The sequence below is a fragment of the Aquarana catesbeiana genome, linkage group LG03 (assembly GCF_042186555.1).
Source record: "Aquarana catesbeiana isolate 2022-GZ linkage group LG03, ASM4218655v1, whole genome shotgun sequence".
In the NCBI taxonomy this organism is placed as follows: domain Eukaryota; kingdom Metazoa; phylum Chordata; class Amphibia; order Anura; family Ranidae; genus Aquarana; species Aquarana catesbeiana.
In genome coordinates, this window is record NC_133326.1 from 198389686 (window position 1) to 198412329 (window position 22644).

At 43.3% G+C, this 22644-nt stretch overlaps 1 protein-coding gene across 2 annotated transcripts in view; it reads left to right on the forward strand.

Annotated features, from left to right (window-relative positions):
- GRAMD4 (GRAM domain containing 4) overlaps positions 1-22644 on the forward strand; it is a 206808-nt gene that overhangs the window by 111846 nt on the left and 72318 nt on the right. For both annotated transcript variants that reach the window (XM_073619708.1, XM_073619709.1), the window contains 4 exons: positions 2114-2249; positions 12779-12804; positions 16644-16735; positions 17899-17990. In XM_073619708.1, the coding sequence (XP_073475809.1) occupies positions 2114-2249; positions 12779-12804; positions 16644-16735; positions 17899-17990 (346 nt within the window). The remainder of the gene's footprint in view (positions 1-2113; positions 2250-12778; positions 12805-16643; positions 16736-17898; positions 17991-22644) is intronic.

Genomic DNA, 22644 nt, shown 5'->3' on the forward strand with positions numbered 1-22644 from the left:
AGAAATATGAAATGCAATCCCCCACTCTTCCACTAAATCCACTATCTTTTAAAATTGAAACTTTTTCTTGTTAAATCCAGATTTGCATAGAGACACCCAATTAAGTCTTTTAAAAGTGGAACATAAGACTACGTGTTATTTGCCTTGGCAATCCTTCTTTTCAGCCATTTTACTATTTTCAGCTATCATTGCTGAAAAGAATAGGCAATATGGCTTAATACAGTCATGGCCAAAAATATCGGCACCCTTGCATTTCTGTCCGATAATGCACCACATCGCCCAGAAAATTGTTGCAATTACAAATGTTTAGGTATTCTCATTTTTTTTTTTCTTTTGTTTGTATTGGTATGACACAAAAAAGTGGAAAAACAAAAAACCAAATCTGACAACTTCCACACACACCTTCCACACACAACTTCAAAAATGGACTGGACAAAATTATTGGCACCTTCTCAAAATTATAAGAAAGAATTGCATTCCAATTTTTTGATGCTCCTGTAATTTGTATTTAAACTCACCTGTATCAATGAACAGGTGCTATATAGAAATCAAACTGGCAAGTTAAAATGGTGAAAAACTTACTCGACCTTTCTGTTGTGTGTCTGTGTGCCACACGAAGCATGGATAAAAAAAACATCAAAGAATTGTCTGAGGATTTGAGAATAAAAATTGTGCAAAAAGCATGGACAATTTCAAGGTCAAGTCCATCTCCAGAGATCTTAATGTTCCTGTGTCCCCTGTGCGAAACATTGTCAAGAAGTTTACAGCCCGTGGCACGTAGCTAATCGACGTGGACGAAAGAGAATAATTGATCAAAGATTACAACAAAGGATTGTTGGAATGTTGGATAAAGAACCTCGATCAATCAGACCAATTCAAGCTGACCTTCAGGCACAGGGTGCAACTGTGTCAGCTCGCACTACACATCGCCATCTAAATGGAAAGGGACGCTATCGTAGGAGACCCAGGAGGACCCCACTGCTGACACAGAAACATAAAGCCAGATTAGAGTTTGCCAAAACTTACCTGAGGAACCAAAATCCTTTTGGGAGAATGTGCTGTGGATAGATGAAACAAAATTACAGATTTTTGGTAAAGCCCAATTGTTCTGTTTTCAGAAAAAGAAATGAGGCCTGAGAAATAATATAGTCCCTACAGTCAAACGTAATGGAGATTCACTGATGTTTTGGGCTTGCTATGCTGCTTCAGGCACTGGATGTCTTGACCGTGTGCATGGCATTATGAAATCTGAAGACTACCAAAGAATTCTGGGGTGCAATGTAGGGCCTAGTGTCACAAAGTTGGGTCTCCATCAGAGGTCATGGGTCTTACAGCAGGACAATGACCCAAAGCACATGTCAAAAAGCACCCAGGAATTGTGGTGGAGTGCTGGAGAGTACTGAACTGGCCAGTCCAGATCTAAAACACTTATAGCACCTGTGGAGAGCTCTCAGAACAGCAGTTGGGAAAAGGAACCCTTTCACTCTGGGAGAGCTGGAGCAGTTGGCGAAAGAGTGGTCCAAAAGTTCAGCAGAGGTGTAAGAAACTCATTGATGGTTACGGGTTTTTTTTCCAAGGGGTCTGCTACCAAATATCAAATTGAAGGTACCAATAATTTTGTCCAGTCCATTTTTGGAGTTGTGCGTGGAATGTGTAAGATTTGGCTTTTTGTTTCTCCAATTTTTGTGTCATACCAGTACAAACAAAAGAAATAAACAAGAGAACAAGCATAATAAACATTTCTAATTGCAACAATTTTCTGGGCAAAGTGGTGCATTATTTGATAGAAATGCAGGGGTGCCAATATTTTTGGCCATGCCTGTACCTAGCATTATAGCTTAGGGAATTGAGTCTGTTGTGTTAAAATAACTCAGTCCCACCTTTAAAACCTTTTAGGAAAAAAATCTAAATTTAATACAGTTAATAGTTCCTATTCTCTTGCAGCTCCCTAACTACCTGTTTGTTTTGCATTCTAGATAATGCATATGGAGCATAACCCCATATTTAAACTTTGTAATTGGGTGGCAGTTGGGTACACCATAGAATTCAAGTTTTTTTTTTAAAGTAAGATGTAGCTGACAGTGGCAGGTGATGTTCCCACTTCCTCTTTCAGATAAGCCCAGAAAGCAAACCATGTGCTCCAGAGTTCAAAAATGGCTTTATGACCGATTTGGAGAATACATTGAGGATTTCAGATTTCAGCCAGAAGAGTGCACCGTGGAAACAGAAGAACCATTGAGTGCAAGGAGGTAAAATCTTGTCCTTCATTTAAACCAAGCTACATTTATCAAATTTAACATGCCTTTATATCATGTATTTAATCTTTTCTTTTCTTTTGCATTCATTAAGGGACATAGGATTTAGAGACATTTCAGTTCTACTGCCCTGTGCAGGATGATTTGGTCACTTCTAAAATAAAAGGGTGCATCGACCTAGCACATTACCAACATAATTTTTTTCCAAATAAAAACAACAATGGTTGTACTCACAAATGTAGTATAACGTCATAACATGTGTGAGCAGTCACTCTCAGGCCAGGTGTAAAGAACCAGTGTTCGCCGGAAGACCAGGTGGTGTTAGGACTAGCTAACGCGTTTCAAGGGAGAACCCTCTTCAGAGCCAAAGTGATGAATGACTGACCTCACCTCACAACCTATCTATACCCACGCATATACACACCCCCAAGCATGTGTCCAGTTGTGCCCGTCCGCAAAATAGCCATAGATTAAAAAAAAAAAAAATAGACGCATGCAAACTTGCCCAAGCACATGGGAAGGTCGTGGGGGGGGGGGGCACGCCCAATAATGCATGCGAGTATATTTAAACGCATCAGACTGTGGGCTCCTACCTGTTATAGAGCGTATATCCCTTCCCGTGCAAGCATGTGGGTGTATTTGTTGTTGGCCAATGTACCTGTACATATTTTTTATTTCAACGTGGGACCAGAGGTCTATTATTTGTCCCAAGGGGGTGGGGTTAACAATATGTTATAATATTTTCTCAATTCACTTCTCTGGGTGATGTCCTAATAGTGGCTTCCATCTATCTTCTCTTATCAAGAGAGAAAACACCTCTTGATGTTTGGAGTAGAAAGGAGGAATCCGTTTCTAAAACGTGATAATAATGAATATTACTATATGTGTATTTATTGGCGATCATGTACAGATCTAGATCAACCATCACTCCTAGATGCATGTAACCCATCTTAATGGAGTAGCAGAAACTAGGGCTTGCCATGCAAATATTTTAGATGTGAGAGGGTAAAACACGGCATGGGTTGGGAAATGCAGGGTTAAAATGTTGTCTATACCTGTAGTCTGAAATTTATAAACTATACGCCATAAACTATAAAGGAACCCACTTGACTGGATGGGCTATAAGCAAAGTCTGAGAGGAACTCTGTGCTAGACCACACTATGTAATTTAATCTCTTCATTGAGGCCTTTTAAAGTGAGGGATCCCAAATAAAGATCCAGAAAGCCTCCCTGGTTCAGAGTTTTTGGTGTTTTTTACCACTATGAAAAATCACTCGGTATAGTCTCTGCGACTTTCTAAACCTTTTATGGCATATCCATGTGATGTGTCATAGCATTGTTTCAGTGTGGCATCTGCAACATATCTGGAAGCTGACCAGTGATATTACGCAAAGCCTTTGGGTACCACTAATCCTAGGGCGCCTAGGTGGTGCACACTCTTTGTGCCCATAACTGAGGGTTACTGTGCTGAGCCGTCCGTCCGAGCAAGGAATAACCAGGATATTGTGTCAACCGGAAGTGACGTGGCAGATGCCAGAAGTAGCGAGCGGAATGAATATCCTCCCTCCTTTCCGGGTTGCGGTGCTATGGCGTGTGTTCCACACATGCGCGCGCGCACACACACACACACACACACACACACACACACACACACACACACCAAAGGTACAACCACAGCCCCAAAAAGTTTCCCTTTAATAAAAATGAGCACCCACAAATTATGGGACATTCTACCCCCTTACAGAAGGATTATAAAAGGATCACAAAAGGCATTTGGAAACCACCTTCCTACATCAGGTCAGACTAAAATGCCTCATTAAATAAACCATATTCATTCCCCTAGCATATTCTTACACTTGGGGAATAGTAAAACGCCACTGAGCTTCCATGTAGAGAGGGGTGTAGCCCTTTTGTGGGCAGGCACAATTGGACACATGCTTGTGTGTAGATGTGTGGGTATATATAAGTTGTGAGGAGAGGTCATTCATCACTTTGGCTCTGAAAAAGAGGGTTCTCCCTCGAAATGCATCAGCCAGTCCTAACTCCAGCTGGTCTCTCGGTGATACCGGTTCTTTACACCTGACCTGAGAGTGACTGCTCGCATCAGCTTGCGTTGTGTTATGCCTTTATACTACATTTGTATGCGAGTACAACAATTGTTTTTATTTGGAATAAAATTTGTTGGTAATGCGTTAGGTCGGTGTACCCTTTTGCTATTGTCTTACAGTTCTAAATGATACTCATTGTCCCAAGGTGGGTAGCAAGGCCATTTGCGCCGAAAGAAGATATCTGTACTATGCATCCTTAGGCCTACTTGACATAGGAGAATTGCTTTGAGACTGCTAAACAAGTGACCAGCCTAGTGTAACCCCTCCCCCTTTTTTGATAGTGTCCTAAGAGGATGGAGGGCTTTTTCACTTAGACCTATGTAACTGCCCACTTTTTTTTTTCCTCTTTAATTCAAATTTTCTTTCTGGAACATCACGGGACACAGAGCCACAGTAATTACTGATGGGTTATATAGGTATCACTGGTGATTGGACACTGGCACACCCTATCAGGAAGTTCAACCCCCTATATAATCCCTCCCCCTTGCAGGGATACCTCAGTTTTTACGCCAGTGTCTTAGGTGATGGACGTGTAAAGATGTCCTGTGCTGAGCTCCAAAGGGAATATCCTAAGATCCTATACTGGGGCAAGCCAGGCGAACCGGATCCATTCAAAGTGTCTTTTCATGGCCGAATTGAATGGTACCCGGGCCTCGTGTCCGAAGAAACGAGGTTTTACCCGTAATGCTTCTCTTTTTAGAGAGCTGGACCCCGCAGATCAGAAAATGGCTTTAAACTTCCTAATTTCTGGCGAGGTGCTTTACGGTCCCAGAACTGTTGGATCCCCCTATTCGTAGGGGGCCCCAGTCTCTGACGGTTTTTTCAAACGGAGCCCACCGTGAGAGGTGAAGATTGGGTCTGTGTAAACAGCACCCTGCGGCTGGATAAGGTAAGAGGAGATTCCACAGAATTTTTGAGTTCTAGTGGCTTTTCTCCTTTAAGGTAAATGCATGCTATGCCTATTGTGACCACCGGGGGCTGCCAAGAGCACAAACCTGCACATGCTGACTGTCTGTCTCAGGTGTTTTCATCGCTGATTATGTCCCAGCGTCTCAAGCAGGCTGCAAACAGGTAAGATGGAAAGGGGGATTTCTCATGTTTGAATGTTCCCCCCCAGGCTATAGAGGGGCCACAGGGGTCTAGAAAGTGGTTATACCACCCGGGCTCTGCGGCTTAATGGCCACCATCTCTGAAGATAGCAGTTTAGGCAGATCTTGTTACCAGCCTCTCTCCCTCCCCCCCCCCCCCCATCCCCAGCCTTTCTCCAGAAGCATGACAGGAGAGTCGGCAGCGCGGGAAGCGCTCGTTTTTTTCGAAACTCGAGGGGGGGGGCGGTAGAGGAGGGGGCGGGACGTCAGCACAGGTGCTTAGACTCCCACTCAGGCCAGCTGCAGGCTATTAAAGGCACTCTGTACAGGTGCACTCAGCCTTCTGAGAGACACAGAGCTGACGGTCGCATGTAAGGTGGGACACAGGCATTCTCCTAGGCAGCATTTACTGAAGTAACACCAGACTGAGCATTGGGTAGCAAGGCTTTTAGCCAGACTACATCGCTCAGCGGGCAGTGTTCATTTGTATACCTCACACCTTGTTGCTTTGCACTATGGGTAGAAGAGGTTCAAGCACCCCAGGAACCAGAGACACTAGGGGATCTCGTTCAGGTTCTGAGGGCCCCCTGTCGTCAGCATCCCCCCCCCCCTAAAGATGGGCCAGGAACGGCTAGCCAGGGAGAGCCATCGGGGTCAGGGGCTACACCTGCTTCTGGCACTTCAGCCCCTGTATATATTACACAAGAGGTTTTTCCCTCAACCATTAATGGTCTAGAGGAAAGATTAATGGCCGTGATTACGTCTTCACTCAGTGGAAGAAAACGCACTAGGCTTTCCTCTGTTCCCCAAGACCCTCAGACAGAGGAGCTCTGGGATAAAGGAGATGAATCCCTTTCAGAGGTTCAGGATGGGACGGATGATTCCTCTTCGGAGGAATAAAGTGGAGAGGGACCCTCTGCGACTTCCCAAGAGGAGAAAGTCTTAGTGCAGATCCTCACTGGATTGGTCCGCTCCACATTTAAGTTGCCTATACCTGAAACTGCTAAAGAATCCTCTTCTGCTTTGGGGTCACTGAAACCTTTCCAAGCAGCACATGCTTTTCCTGTTCATACTTTACTTGAAAAGCTCATTTATTCTGAGTGGGATCACCCAGACAAATGTTTTTTCCGCCGAGAAAGTTTTCAACACTTTATCCGATGAAAGAAAAGTTTATTAAAATGTGGGGAATACCGGCTATTGATGCCGCCATTTCCTCCGTAAATAATAGCCTGACTTGTCCTGTAGACAATGCTCAGATGCTCAGGGATCCTGTAGATAAAAGGATGGAATCCCTATTGAAAGATGTTTTCTCCTTAGCAGGATCAGTGGCCCAACCTGCAGTAGCAGCGATTGGAGTCTGTCAATACTTAAGAGACCATGTTAAGCAGGTCATCAAAGTATTACCTGAACAGCAGGCCCAGGGGTTTGCTAACCTTCCAGCGGCCTTATGCTTTGTGGTTGACGCCATTAGAGATTCTATTGTGCAAACCTCCCGTCTTTCACTGGGGTTGGTGCATATATGTAGAATCCTATGGTTGAAAAATTGGTCAGCCGAAGCACCATGTAAGAAGCTACTGGCTGGGTTTCCATTTCGTGGTGCAAGGTTGTTTGGAGAGGACTTGGATAACTATATCAAGAGAATCTCTTGTGGGAAAAGCACTCTCTTACCTGTCAAGAAGAAGAGTAAGCGTCCCTCTTTCAAACGGACTCTTTCCCCAGCGCCGGGGGCTTCAGCCTCCAGGCAGTCTCGACGGCCGCCTCCATCGGGGTCCAGAGACAAGAGTCAACCCCAGGGACAAAAGAAGTCCTGGGGAAAGAAGCCTACTAGGCAAAACACTAAGACCTCTGCATGAGGGGGCGCCCCCGCTCACTCGAGTGGGGGGAAGACTGCGACAGTTCTCAGAGCTCTGGCAGGAGGACTTCCAGGACAGATGGGTAATCTCCACGGTAACCTTAGGGTACAAGCTGGAGTTTCAGGAATTCCCCTCTCCTCGGTTCCTCAGATCAAATGTTCCCAGAGACCCAGAGAAGAAGCAGTCGCTCCTTCTAGCGTTAGAGCAACTTTTGTCGCAGGAGGTCATTATGATAGTTCCAGCAAAGGACCAGGGATTGGGCTTCTATTCCAACCTTTTTACGGTCCAAAAGCCAAATGGGGATGTCAGGCCCATTCTGGACTTAAGGGATCTGAACCGATTCCTAAGGATTCAATCCTTCCGCATGGAATCAATTCGAACAGTAGTTCCCACCCTGCAGGGAGGAGAATTTCTGGCATCAATAGACATCAGAGATGCATATCTGCATGTGCCCATTTTTCCTGCTCATCAGAAGTTTCTGCGCTTCGAGGTAGGAGGGTGCCATTTCCAGTTTGTGGCTCTGCCTTTCGGGATAGCCACTGCACCTCGAGTGTTCACAAAGATCTTGGCTCCTCCTCTGGCCAGATTAAGGGCTCAGGGTATAGCTGTCATAGCATACCTAGACGACCTGCTCTTGATAGACCGGTCGGTAACCTCTTTGAATGGAAACTTGAGGACCACGGTCAGGTATCTAGAAGACCTAGGTTGGATCCTCAACTTAGAAAAGTCTTTCCTAAAACCAGTAAGAAGACTGGAGTATTTAGGTCTGATTATAGATACAAGCCAGGAGAAAATATTTCTACCCCAGGCAAAGATCACTGCTTTGAGAGAGCTGATTCTGACCATAAGGACCAAGAAGGGTCCCTCAGTCCGCCTTTGTATGAGGCTATTAGGGAAGATGGTGTCTTCATTCGAAGCAGTTCCCTATGCTCAGTTTCACTCAAGAATGCTGCAACACAGTATTCTGTCGACCTGGAACAAGAAGGTTCAGGCATTAGACTTTCCGATGCACCTGTCGCATACGGTGCGTCAGAGCCTCAATTGGTGGCTCATACCCGAAAACCTGCAGAAGGGGAAATCCTTTCTACCGGTTACCTGGACGGTGGTAACAACAGATGCCAGTCTGTCAGGTTGGGGAGCAGTTCTGGAACAGGCTGCGGTCCAAGGGGTATGGTCCAAGACAGAGAGGACCTTACCCATCAACATTCTGGAGATCCGGGCGATACATCTAGCTCTAAAGGCCTGGACTATCAGTCTACAGGGTTGTCCGGTCAGGATCCAGTCCGACAATGCCACAGCAGTGGCTTATGTCAATCATCAGGGAGGCACCCGGAGCCGAGCTGCTCAAAAAGAGGTGAACCAGATCTTAGTCTGGGCAGAGATGCATGTGCCATACATATCGGCAGTTTTCATCCCGGGAATAGAGAATTGGCAGGCGGACTATCTAAGTCGCCAGCAGTTACTTCCAGGGGAATGGTCTCTGCATCCCGACGTCTTTTGGGCCATATGCCAAAGATGGGGGGTTCCAGATGTAGATCTCTTTGCATCCCGATTCAACAAAAAGATAGACAGATTTGTGGCAAGGACAAAAGATCCTCTTGCATGCGGGACGGATGCGTTGGTGATTCCGTGGCATCGGTTCTGATTTACGCATTCCCGCCTATTCTGCTATTACCACGACCCCTTTGCAGGATCAGGCAGGAAAGGAAGTCGGTACTTCTGGTGGCCCCCGCTTGGCCCAGAAGGACTTGGTATGCAGAAATAGTAAGGATGACAGTAGGTTCCCCGTGGACACTACCGGAACGCCCAGACCTGTTATCTCAAGGTCCAGTGTTCCATCCTGCCTGACAAACGCTAAATTTGACGGTTTGGCTATTGAGACCCACGTTCTGAAGAGTCGTGGGCTCTCGGGTCCTGTCATATCTACCTTGATTAATGCAAGGAAGCCAGCTTCCAGGATGATTTATCATAGAGTCTGGAAAGCTTATATAACCTGGTGTGAATCCAGAGGTTGGCATCCCAGGAAATATGTCATAGGTAGAATTCTTGATTTTCTACAATTAGGATTAGAGATGAAGCTGGCCTTGAGTACCATCAAGGGCCAGGTCTCTGCTTTATCAGTATTATTTCAGCGGCCACTTGCTTTGCATTCTTTGGCCCGAAACTTTATGCAGGGGGTGATGCGTCTTAATCCTCTGGTTATAGCGCCCCTAAACCCCTGGGACTTGAATTTGGTCCTGGCTGTGTTACAGAAACAGCCTTTTGAACCAATAAGTCAGATTCCTTTGGTCTTGTTGACAAGGAAATTAATTTTTCTGGTGGCCATCTCTTCTGCTAGAAGAGTATCAGAATTAGCAGCTCTTTTCTGTAAGGAGCCTTATTTGATTATACACAAGGATAGAGTGGTACTACGCACTCATCCGAGTTTTTTACCGAAGGTGGTTTCTGATTTTCATTTAAACCAAGACATTGTTCTACCTTCCTTTTTTCCAGATCCCTGTTCTCCGGAAGAGAGATCTCTACATTCGTTGGATGTAGTAAGAGCAGTTAAGGCCTATCTAGGGGCAACTGCTCAGATCCGCAAGACGGATGTTTTGTTTGTGCTGCCAGAGGGTCCCAATAGAGGACAGGCAGCGTCAAAAGCTACCATTTCTAAATGGATTCGACAGTTGATCATTCAAGCTTACGATTTGAAACAGAAGATTCCTCCGTTTCAGATCAGGGCACATTCCACAAGGGCTATTGGTGCTTCTTGGGCAGTGCATCACCAGGCCTCTATGGCTCAAATCTGCAAGGCTGCAACCTGGTCTTCAGTTCATACATTCACCAGATTCTATCAGGTGGATGTGAGAAGGCATGAGGATATCGCCTTTGGGCGTAGTGTGCTGCAGGCAGCGGTACAGGGTCCTCAGGTCTGATTGCACCCTACTTGGTCATGGTTCCCCCCCCTCAGGTGGCATTGCTCTGGGACATCCCATCAGTAATTACTGTGGCTCTGTGTCCCGTGATGTTCGAGAAAGAAAATAGGATTTTTTAAAACAGCTTACCTGTAAAATCCTTTTCTTTCGAAGGACATCACGGGACACAGAGGTCCCGCCCCTCTTCTAATACACTATATTGCTTGGCTACAAAACTGAGGTATCCCTGCAAGGGGGAGGGATTATATAGGGGGTTGAACTTCCTGATAGGGTGTGCCAGTGTCCAATCACCAGTGATACCTATATAACCCATCAGTAATTACTGTGGCTCTGTGTCCCGTGATGTCCTTCGAAAGAAAAGGATTTTACAGGTAAGCTGTTTTAAAAAATCCTATTTTTAAAAATTTTTTTAAATGAAGACCTCATCTAACATAAAAGGAAGCTCAAGTCCTTTAAAGTCCCCCGAGTCCTCCTTGGGTCTATTGAGTTTGGGCCCCTCAGATTTAACCTGGGAGGAATTCGCTGCAGTTATGCAGAACTTTATGAGCCAAATGCATTATTTTCTAACTTGGGCCACAAAGGACATATGCTTTCCTTAACACCTTTTCCTGCAGATTCATTATCTGATCTGCCTGCAGCCTTCGCATCTCCGAGCCTTCAGTTGCCAAGGCTATGTGATGGTGAGTCTCAAAAAATCATGCAGGATGAAGTTGTTCCACCTTAACGTCTAAGCTTAGGGAAACTAAATTGGGTCTGAATTCTCTTACAGCTTTTTGCTTGTGGTGTTGCCCACCCCTCAGTTGGACTTCTTTTGGGCATCTCAAATATCTCTGAATCTTGTGTCCCTCAATGTACTAGTCTGAAAATTATTTTCTTTGAGATAATTGAGGCGAACATGGTCTCACCCCTCACTCTTCCCTTTATGGTCTTTGCTCTTGGCATGTCTGAAAAGGCATGCTTGAAGCGGGAGGGTTTTTACCATGCTGGTCACCTCTTTTGTCAGCATCCAAATGCTCCTGTAGGTGGCATTATAACCCATATGTCTCTAAATCCTATATCCCTCAGTGAACTTGAAAAGTATGTACAGTGAGTGCGGGAAGTTATTTTTATCATCCTTATTTCCAATAGAGAAGGAGAGTCTGGTAGCTCCTTATGTGGACTGTATCCACATGTGTTGAGGTACATGCCAATAGAGAGCAGAGGGATGACATCCTCTTTCTGATGCTGGTCTTTCACTGTTCAATCAACAGACTTGAGAGAGGAGGGAGTAGGCCACTGTATTATTGACCTCAATTTGAGATGCTTTGGTGATATTCACAGTCTGTTGACAGGTGCATTTGACCTGTAATAGACCTTTTAAGCTGCATCAACCTGCTATATTCTGCTTTTGCATTGATTTGTATGAGGAGAAAAACAAATTCTGATGCAAATAAAAGACCATCAGCACAGACTTTAAATCTCCTGACTTGATGGATAAAAATTTAGGGCCGGTTCACATCACATGCAGTCCAGTGCATTTTTTTTTTGTGCATCAGAAATGCAGGGATTGTAGGTTATATGGTTTCCAATGGTATAGTTCACACCAGTGCGGTCAATTCCAGAAAAAAAAGTAGAATGTGCTGCATTGTTTCTGAACTGTACTGGAATATTGTAAAATGCATCAAAAAGCACACATCCCTATTTAAGGTGAAGAAGGAGGGGGGAAAATTCACTGGGAAAGCATAAAAAAAAACTCACCGGAAACTCGTCAAAAACATGCATGCAGAAGTTCATCCGGATTGCATCTAGACTGCCTCATTATGGTGTGAACTGGCCCAAACTGTTTATGGTATACAGAACCAGTGTATTAATATACCTTTTAATGATGTGTATCTCATGATTATAAGAGAGACAACAGATGTCAGTACTATCGGCATACAGTCACAATACATGCCACTCCCAAGGTTTTTGTGATGCTGAAAGCGCTGTTAGTATTGATGCCTGTGTTTTGGGAGATTTGTTTGCAGGAATAATTCCTGTACATGGAGCTTAGCTACTTGGGAAGACCAATAACATTAAAAATGAGTTGAAAATGGAGCCGAAGCGTGTTGCACTGTTTGCAAAGCAAAAAGTGAATTGAATATGTCTCCTTGTTCTAATTTAGGGATCCATGTTTAGTGAAAAATAGCCAAAAGAAAACAAAGGGTTTTTAAACTAATTTTAGCCAAGAACATGGTTTTATAGTATTAATGTCTTAGAATGTGATTTATGTAGTGATTGTAAGGGTTCATTTTTTTTTTTTTTTTAATGACATACTTACCTGAGGTTCGGGGCCACTCTGTGCAGCTCGTTTTGCACAGAGTGGCCCCGAACCTCGTCTTCTGGGGTCCCCCGGCGGCTCTCGTGGCTCCTTCCCACATCATAAAGTATATTATGCACTGACACTTGTGGTTGTAAAGAACTGCATAAATTGAAATTTCATTAACTTTGTGTCTCAATTTGATTGCATGGTCTAGAAAAGATAACTATGCATTATGTTAGTGTCAATATAATTAAAACATGTTAATTTCATTATAGGTTAACAGAAAATATGAGACGGTTAAGTAAGTATTGGCATTTACCTTGATGCTGAAATCACAAGATGAGTTCTAATTGTTATGCTGGTGTGGTTTTATTGTATCTGGAATGTGATTTTAATATGGAGTTTAAGAACCTAAAAATGTATTCAGTGACTTTGTAATGTTCACTATTATTGTCGCTGACATAAGATAGTTGGAGGTAAATCTAAAAAATTTAACAAAAGTTGTATAGTGTGTATCCAGCTTTAAAGTGTTACTAAACCCACAACAGTAAAATCGGCCTATATATGCAGTAAAGCATACTTGTTATACTCACTGTGGAACCTAAGGGGTTAATCTTCTGCATTGTGTAAAAAGGCTGTTTGATCCCGTATGCACAGATCCTCCCCTTCTTGCATTGCCCCCAAAACATGTCTGGAGTCAGGCTGCACATGCTCAATTTGGTGTGTTTTGATAGTCTTTTTTTTTTTTTTCTTGGGAGAGTTTGTGATCAGCACAGAGCCAATAAACACTGTCCGGACAGAGCGTCGGGGGGTCCTGCATCCTGATAGGTCATCCAGTGCAGTATAAAAGCTCCTCCTGCAAGCTTTAACCAGACACTGCTAGAAGTCACAAGACTGCTATATACTGTAAATGACAAAGGGTATTTAGCAGTTTATATTTAATAAAAAATACATTTCCATGTTCTGTGTACTGGGGACCAGATATAGTGAATGCAGGGTCCTGGGTTTAGTAACACTTTAAATAAAAAGCATGCATTTTGAAGTTTAAATAATGTTTTTATTAGGATCGTATTATTGATATTGCATATATTGAAGAAAATGTTCATTAAATACAATCATAGTGGTGGTAACATACTGTATAAGTGAAACCTGCTTTTTAGCACATGTTTTCTACATTAATGGCTGCAAATTGCAGGGATCCTTTTAAATTTGGCACGGAACATTAATAATACTGTGTATATTCTATCTTTCAAGCAAATCCAGCCATACAAGCCCTAAAACAGGAAAGGGCTACAATTACGTGAATACATTTGGGCGGACATTTTGGTGAGGTGCAGATCACCATTTTTTCAGCATTGAGAAAGGTGGGCTGTCCCTCACTGAAATGGCAGACCAAATAAATATACTTAATTACTACGCTCACCTGTTTGAAATGTTTTGCTTTGCTGGACTGTTTCAGTCACTGCATCTGTGTGTGTCTCTCTGTGTCTTTCTCATATATTATATTTTTAAATTCCTGTGTCTATCAGCAGGATGACAAATATGGTCCATTGAGGGATGCAGCTTAATAGCAACATATCTGGGTTATAATGCTGGAGAAATGGGGGAAAAATATAACACGTGGAAAACTGAAAGCCAGACCCCTCCACCGTACGCCTGCTCATTTCTGTTTAGTTTCCTGAAAGGAGAAGGGTGTTTTGTTTTTTTGTTTTTCCTCTGCTAACGGCTACTGGTGGATTCAGGCCAGATGGTAGAAATCCTGAAGGTCCCTAAAATGAACCAATAAGTGCAGGTTTTCCAAGTTTGTTAAGTATAATAGTTTTCCTGCAGTCATCACTGACGACCCATCTGTGTTCCATTTAGCACAGCACTCTGCTAAGTCAGGCCGGTACATCCTGGAGATTCCTTGGGGCATTATCAGAACCAAAGGGGGTGGCAGATTTTTCCTGACCATGTCTTCTCAATGGCTTACAAGGTCTCTGGTTGTGTTTTGGGTTTTTCTTAAAATTGTACCTGAGTATTTTTTGCTGTGGAAATTTTCAGAGGCACTATATATAAGAATAGAATGTTCTTTTCATGCTGCATAACTTTTAGACCCCTTTCACACTGAGGTGGTTTTCAGGCATTTTAGCTCTAGAAATAGCGTCTGAAAATGACCTCCCAATCACTTTTAGTGTGACTTTTCACGCTGGGGAGGTGTGCTTGCTGGACATTGGGAAAAGTCCTGCAAGCAGCATCTTTAAGGCGGTTTGGGAGTACTGTAAAGGAGTTGCATGAGAGTGCTGGGATTGATAACTTCAACCTTTTTGAAGCAGTCCCATTTGCTCAATTTTATTGCAGAGCTTTGCAATAGAACATTTTCACAGTGTGGGAAAACGGCAGTCGTCTTAAAAAAAAAAAAGTCGCTCATCCGGTTACATCCTTGACCTAGATATTGGTCTTGGTGGCTTAAGCCTCTGGGTCTCTGGCATTGTTGGGGGGGAAGGGTTAGTCCTCCCTTATATTGGAAGATTGTCTTTAATGATTCCAATCTTCTGGGTTGGGGCATATTTCTGGTTTAGATGTCTGTTTAATGGTTGCTGGTTTCAGGAAAAATTGAAGCTTCCAATCAACTCCTTTCCAATTTTTTGGGGGGAAATCTTTTAGCATAGGTTGTTTTGAAACCAAAAACCTCCTGTTACCTTATGTGGTTTCTGTTTTTCACATTATTGAAGATACTGTGTTGCCTCCCCTGTGCCTGGCACCAGTTCACCCCAAGAAGATTTTTCTCCATTGCCTAGATGTGGTGAGAGCTTTCGAGGTTTATCTTTCTGCTTCAATTTTTTTTTTTTTAAGCAGGCTGATTCCTTTTTTATCATTCAGAAAAGTCCTAAAAGAGGCTCTCTATCTCAGGTTATTGTGCCAGCCTATGAGTTAACAGATAAAGTGCCTCAGTTTCCAATAAAACCCACTCCACTTTTTAATGAGTGTTTCCTAAATTGTATTTCCACTTTTGCAGCCAAATTAGATAAAGCCTACTTTATATTTGTCATGTTCTCATTCCTGAATCACACAACTTGATGTTTTCTGAAAACTCCAGAACTGAAATTTTTGCATTTGTCCACAGCTTGATAGTTTGGAGTGCTTTTGGATTTCCTATATCTCATACTTAGGAGCAGGCATATCCAACACAGTTGAGCCAGCCCAATAAGTAATGATCAGAAACAACTGAAAGCCTCTCTGAAAAGAGAGGAAATGCAATATTTCCCCATTGACAAAGAGGGAAACCGTTCTCCCTCATTAACATACGAGGACAGCCTCTAGATCTTTAACCCTTTGTTAGCACAGACTGTGCTCAGTTCTAGTTTACAACTGATGTGATCGCACAGCACAGACAGGGTTAGTTATGGTAAACATTATATCCCCAGCCACCTTTATATAACAGAGGAAAATAGAATTGTTATACTTAAATTCTTATCTTGAAGTCTATTGAAGGACACCGCTCCGATGCCCCCCTACTTGGTCTACTTGCTACAACGGAACAGGTGTTAGGTGGAGGGACTATAGCCTTAAAAGAGAGTTGGCCTTCAGTTTTCTGTGTGCCTCATGTTCATTTCATCTGTAGGTAGCAGTATAACCTTTGATCTCATGGCATTGTTCACACAGGTGTACTAAAGCAGACACCCGTGCGAAGGGCTGGGTTTGACCCCCCTCCCCCCACAGGATTCACAGGTGTTCCATACATCCACATCCAAACAGTCCTATTCCTATTAGTTGGGATGCAGCAACTGCATGGACACAACTGGTGCTCCCAATTTGACATCCATGCAGATGCATGTCCCCAAACGCAGACAATGTGAGTTCAGGGACATATACCCGCACTGATGTCCAATTTGGAGCAGCAGCTGTGTTCGTGTCATGTCTGTCCCAATTGACATGAATAGGACTGCCTGCAGGTTGATGAACGGTACAGTTGTGCATCCTGTGTGAGCAAACGCGCCCCTTCCCACAAGTGTACGTTTTAGTATGCCTGTGTGAGCAAGTCCCTGCTATCCAGCTGTGTCCTTCAATGGACTAAAATTATTTTACTTTAAATAAAAAAAATAGTACATATATTTTTTTTTTGTATATAAAATGCTAAACAGAATTTTCCTCTTCTAGAGCGAGGTGCCAAACCTGTTACAAATTTTGTAAAGAACCTTTCTGCCTTATCAGACTGGCATTCTGTCTACACTTCTGCTATTGCCTTTATTGTAAGTAATCATACTAGCATTATGTAGCATTTTTAAATGCAAATGCAGTTCTGTCAAATTGTTGTAAGTTGCACATTGCTATTGTGCCATGGATTTGAACATATTTTGCTCATTCTATTGACGGCTGTGAGCACTAAAAAGAGAGCAGAGGTTTGAATGGAAACAAATGGGGCAGATGCTATTGCTGACTTATATCTGAAGCTGTATGCTCTAATGCAGTCACTACTATTCATACTTCACTACATAGCTTCACTGACCTAGAACAAGAATTAGCATATTTTGACACAAGGTTAGTTACCCCAAAGGTAAAGATATGTGAAGATGACAGCCCTGGTACATAAACCAACAAAAACATGTTGGCAGTGGCAGCTTCAGTATTTTTATACTAACTGCATCCTTGTAAATCCTAAAACAAAAATATCCTTTTTAGGGGACTCTGCCCAATCTTTTCTTTAGACACCTATTGTATGTCACCCTGGGTCAGAATGTGTACCAGCAGTGGTATCCTTACCGCACTATGGTTACCATAGCATTTCTACAAAGGTTTGCTTTTGTTCTTAAAATCCCATTTCTTTTATTTCAGATTTACTGTTCCCATCTAAACATTTTTTACATTTCACAATTCAAATAAACGCAACAGAGCTTGACTTATGTGTCAGAAAGGAAACTGTGTCAGACCCAGAGCAACCAGTCTGATTTAAACATTCATTGGGAAACAACATGAAAGAGGTTAAATCTTTCCTAAAAGGCAGTATAGGCTTTGTAATATAGGCTGTGTAATTTTGTAATACTGTGATGAAGCAACTACTCCTTTAAACGAACAAGTCAATTCAAACCATTATTATATTTGAAAAGTATGAGTTTACTATATTCAGTTGTTTCCAGTGGATTATAAACTTCACTTCTTCATAGGATTAAATATACTGTATGTTAATAGCCATGGGTGGCCTGCCTCTTAAAATCGGATCTATTACCCAATCTGTGCATATACTTGCTTTGTACGTATGCACTTAATGCACTACTCTCTGAGAACTAACCAGCTAAATTATTTATGGAATATTTGGACATTTTGAATTATCAGTGGCTCATACTCGTCAATATTTTCTGTCTTTCTTGACATTTTATGTTGCATAATTTTGTTTTCTGTCTTTTTTTTTTCTTAGATTTACATGAATGCTGTATGGCATGGCTGGGCCATTCCTATGTTTTTATTTTTAGCTATTTTGAGGTTATCCCTAAATTACCTCATTGCCAGGTAATGTTTAAAATGTTGCTTTAAATGTCCTCTTTCCTGCTTTGCCTAAAGAACTGCTATTACTAAAATTGCACAAGAAAAAAAACGACCTGCAAAAAAACTGGTGGTAGCAGTGCAAGAAGTTTTACTTTTTCCAAAGTGCTAAATGCGATATAGCAAACGTGTTTTTGTACAGCGCAATTTACCTGTGCCCTGACCATGGTTAGGAGAAAGGGTTAGGAAATAAATCCGTCATGTTTTTTGTAATGGCCAATTGTGTGTAATTGTGCCCTTTACAGGCAGCCCAGATGTCTGAACTTTTCTATGCAAAACAGTAGTGATAATTCCTTCCCGGATAGGGATGAGCGAATCTGCCCCTGTTCTTGAAATTGAGAAAATGTACACTTTTTTTTTTTTTTTTTTTCCCCCTCTGAGCCCCACTAAAAAAATCTGTACGGGGGAAAATCCTGATATTCAATTTGTTGCTTTTTTGGGGCTAATGCCTATTGTCTAAAAGAGGAAGAGAAATCGGAGTATTGCCATGGGGGACATGTACCAATGGCAAAATTGAAGAAAAAAAAAGTACAGCAGGATAGGCCCTTTTTATTTGGCTTGGGGGATGCGTTACACAGGTACCTAGTGTTACCAGAACAGTATGATGTTCATGACAGCCGCATATTTGGCTGTGGATTTTTTTTTTTTTTCCTCTTTTCTAAAGTACATTCAGCAACACCCAAATTGGCTCATTCCTTTTAAAAGGAGAAAGAGTGGCAACATGTGCCACTGAAGACCATGTTGTCCCCCAAATGCTCACTTAACCTATGGATAATGCCTAGGTTTTGGAAAGTCCCCAGTAAGCCTAACCCTCTTCCACTCTCCTCCCAACACTCCTTCCCTTCCTCCCTTCATTCTTGAACCCTCCACCCACTTAGCAGAGTAATGGCAGCACTGGCACACATGCAAAGCCAATGTTCTCTCCAAATAGGCTCTGCACAGCTTGTTATTGTTGGCCTTTTTTAAATATTTCTGTTGACAGTACCCTTGTGAATCAGCAGCTTCTGTCTGTAAGTAGATTAGCAGATAATTTGTTATGGTGTTTATTTTCTTTTTATACCATTGACCAACTTAGAACATGCTAACATTTTTGCTTTTTGGATGGCTCAAAAATATTACCAGTTTATAGTCAGATTAACTTCAACCAGTTTATAGTTCAAAGTTAATTTGTATACATGTTTTGAAAATTTTGTAGTTTTAAAAATTTTGTAGTTTTAAAAAAAAGCCTCTACTTTAACTGTTATTGGTAATGTGCTTTCTTTTTTGGTTTATTTAAAGATTAAAAACTTGTTTCTTTATCGTACATCACAGGACACAGAGCCACAGTAATAACTGTATGGGTTATATGGCACCTTCAGGTGATGGACACTGGCACAGGAACAGGAAGTTCAATTCCCCATATAACCCCTCCCCTTACCGTGTGTACCTCAGTTCTTTAGCCAGTGTCTTAGGTGTTGGTCACGAGTAAAGATGTGCTGTGCTGAGCTCCACTGGAATATTCCTTACTGGGGCAAGCTATGCAACCGGATCAATTCAGAGTTCCTTTTCCAGGCTGAATTGAATGGTACCTGGGTCTCATGTCCGAAGAAACTAGGTTTTGCCTGTAACGCTTCTCTTTTTAGAGTGCTGGACCCCGGGATCCAGTATTTGTTTTTTTTCAACCAATATTCCTGGCGGAGTGCTTTACAGGCCCAGGACTGTGGATCCCCCGATTTAAAAAAAAAAAAAAAAAAAGGGGGGGGCCCCCAGTCCCTGAAGATTTTTAACGGAGCCCACCCTGAGTGGTGAAGATTGAGTCTGTTAGGAATTTTTCTAATTCTTGTGAGTTTTCTCCTTTAAAGTAAATGTTGTCATGCCTATAGTTACCACTGGGGGCTGTCAAAAGCAGGTACCTGATTCCATGCTTGTCAGTCTCGCTCTGTGTCACAAGCTGCACGCTTCCTCTGGCCCAAGCTCCAGGTAAGACAAGTGAAGGGTTTTTTTTTTTTTACCATGGATTGTCCCCCCCACCTGGATAGCTTCACTCCAGGAGGCAGAGGGAGTATGGCATCAGTTGGCGGTGTGCCACGCCGCTCCCGCCACCATGCCTACGGTTCCCATCGGCAGCTCTCCTCCTCTCCTCCACCCCAGCCCTCCTCCATGCGATCCGGTCGGATCGGAGCTCACTCGCGTGGGAAAACGGTCTAATTTGAAATAAATGAGGGGGGGGCGCGGTGGGTGGTCGGAGTAAAGGGGACGGGGCCTAGCGGCGTTGGCGTGCTTCACCGTCCACAACGTGGGCTGTGTAGCTATAAAATGCACCTTTTTTCAGGTGCATACAGCTGAAGGAGCGACAGAGCGGACGGGTGGCATGTGAGTGTAGGTGATACAGGCATTCCCAGGCACGATTACTTAAGCATCAGGCTGAGCTTAATAGCAGCGGCAGTTGCTGGACTATTGCTCAGCAGTGGATGCTTTGTTTTTGGTAGTACCTCTGCGTTTGTGTTTAGCACTATGACCAGAGGGGGTGGTACAAACGCCACAAAAACCAAGGGCACAAAGGGGTCACCCTCAGGCCCTAAGGACCCTCCCTCTGCAACACCATCCCCCCCTGAAAGACCTAGGGAGGCTTGTCACAGTGAGTCATCAGGGGATGCAATTGCTTCCGACACTTCAGCCCCAGTCGATATAACTGAGCAGGTTTTCTCCTCAGCTATCAGTGGATTGGAAGAAAGATTAGTGGCTTTAATCACATCTTCACAAAGTGGAAGAAAACTCATTAGGTCTCCTTCTACCACCCAGGATCCTCAAACAGAGGAACCGTGGGAGGGGGAAGATGAATCCCCCTCAGGAGACCGTGAAGAAGCTACCTTTAACGGAGTCGGTTGAAGAGCCCACTTCCTGTTTTGGGTTCACTAAAGCCTCCTCAAGCCTTGCGTGCCTTTCCTGTCCATTCATTACTAGAAAAGCTTATGTATTCTGAGTGGGATCACCCAGATAAGCATTTTTTCCTAAAAAGTTTTCAACACTTTATCCTATGGAGGAAAAATTTACTAAGATGTGGAGTATACCAGCAATTGACGCTGCTAAATCCTCTGTGAATATAAGTTTGACTTGTCTGGTTGACAATGCGCAAATGCTTAGGGATCCAACTGATGAAAAATTGGAATTCCTGTTAAAAAACATTTTATCCTTGGCAGGTTCAGTGGCTGCAATTGGGGTATGTCAATCCTTGAGAGACCATTTAAAATGGGTGCTCAAGGTGTTCCCTGAACAGCAGGCCCAGGAGTTAGCCGAGCTGCCAGCGGCTTTGTGTTTTGCAATTGACACAATCCGAGATTCTATTCTTCAAACCTCTTGCCATATGCTTGGGTTGGTACATATGCGTAGATCTTATGGTTGAAAAGTTGGTCAGCCGAAGCGCCATGCAAAAGGGTCCTGGCTGGTTTTCCGTTCCGCGGTGAAAAGCTGTTTGGGGAGGATTTGGACAAATAAATTCCAAAAAATATCAAGTGGCAAAAGTACCCTTTTGCCAGTTAAGAAAAAGAGTTGTACACCCTGTACAATCACTTTCACTTTCACCTACAGGTAAGCCTAGATTGAGGCTTACCTGTAGGTGCTGGAAATATCTCATAAACCTACACGGTTTAGGAGATCTTTACAATTCCCCGTACAATGAGGTCGTACGGGGAATTGCGCACTTTAGAAAGGGCATGCTGTGCCGTTTCTAGCTGGGGTGATGCCGTGACTGGAGGTTCCCGCGCACGTGCGTGACGTCACGGGACTTCGGCCATTATGCTTTACCTTTGCAACCTTTAAACGGGCTCTTTCTCCAGTGTCGGGGGCATCAGCCTCCAGACAGTCGTGACGGCCTCCACCGTCGGGTTCAACAGGTAAACCTCAGGGTCAACCCCAGGGACAAAAGAAACAGATGCATTGTTGATCCCATGGCATCAGTTCTCACTGATTCTATGCATTCCCTCCTATTCTGCTGCTACCTCAACATGTCGCAGGATCAAGCGGAAAAGGAAGTCAGTAGTTCTTGTGGCCCCAGCGTGACCCAGAAGATCTTGGTATGCAGAAATAGTAAAGATGGTGGTAGGGGCCCCATGGCCCCTACCACCACGTCCAGACCTGCTATCGCTGGGGCCAGTGTTCCATCCTACTTTACAAACGCTAAATTTAACGGTTTGGCTATTGAAACCCACATTCTGAAGAATCGTGGACTTTCAGGCTCAGTGATTTCTACCTTGATTAATGCATGGAAGCCAGCTTCCAGAGTCATTTATTATAGAGTCTGGAAGGCATATGTTTCCTGGTGTGAATCCAGGGGTTGGTATCCTAGGAAGTATGTCCTAGGTAGAATTCTTGCCTTTCTGCAAATGGGGCTAGAGATGAAACTGGCCTCGAGTACTATCAAGGGCCAGGTCTCGGCCTTATCGGTATTGTTTCAATGTCCGCTTGATTCGCGTTCTTTGGTCCGAAGCTTTATACAGGGGGTAACGTGGCTTAATCCACCGATTAGAGCACCCCTGAACCCTTGGCACTTGAATTTAGTTCTGTCGGTATTACAGAAACAGCCTTTTGAGCCGATACAACATATTCCTTTGGTCCTTTTGACAAGGAAGCTAGTTTTTCTGGT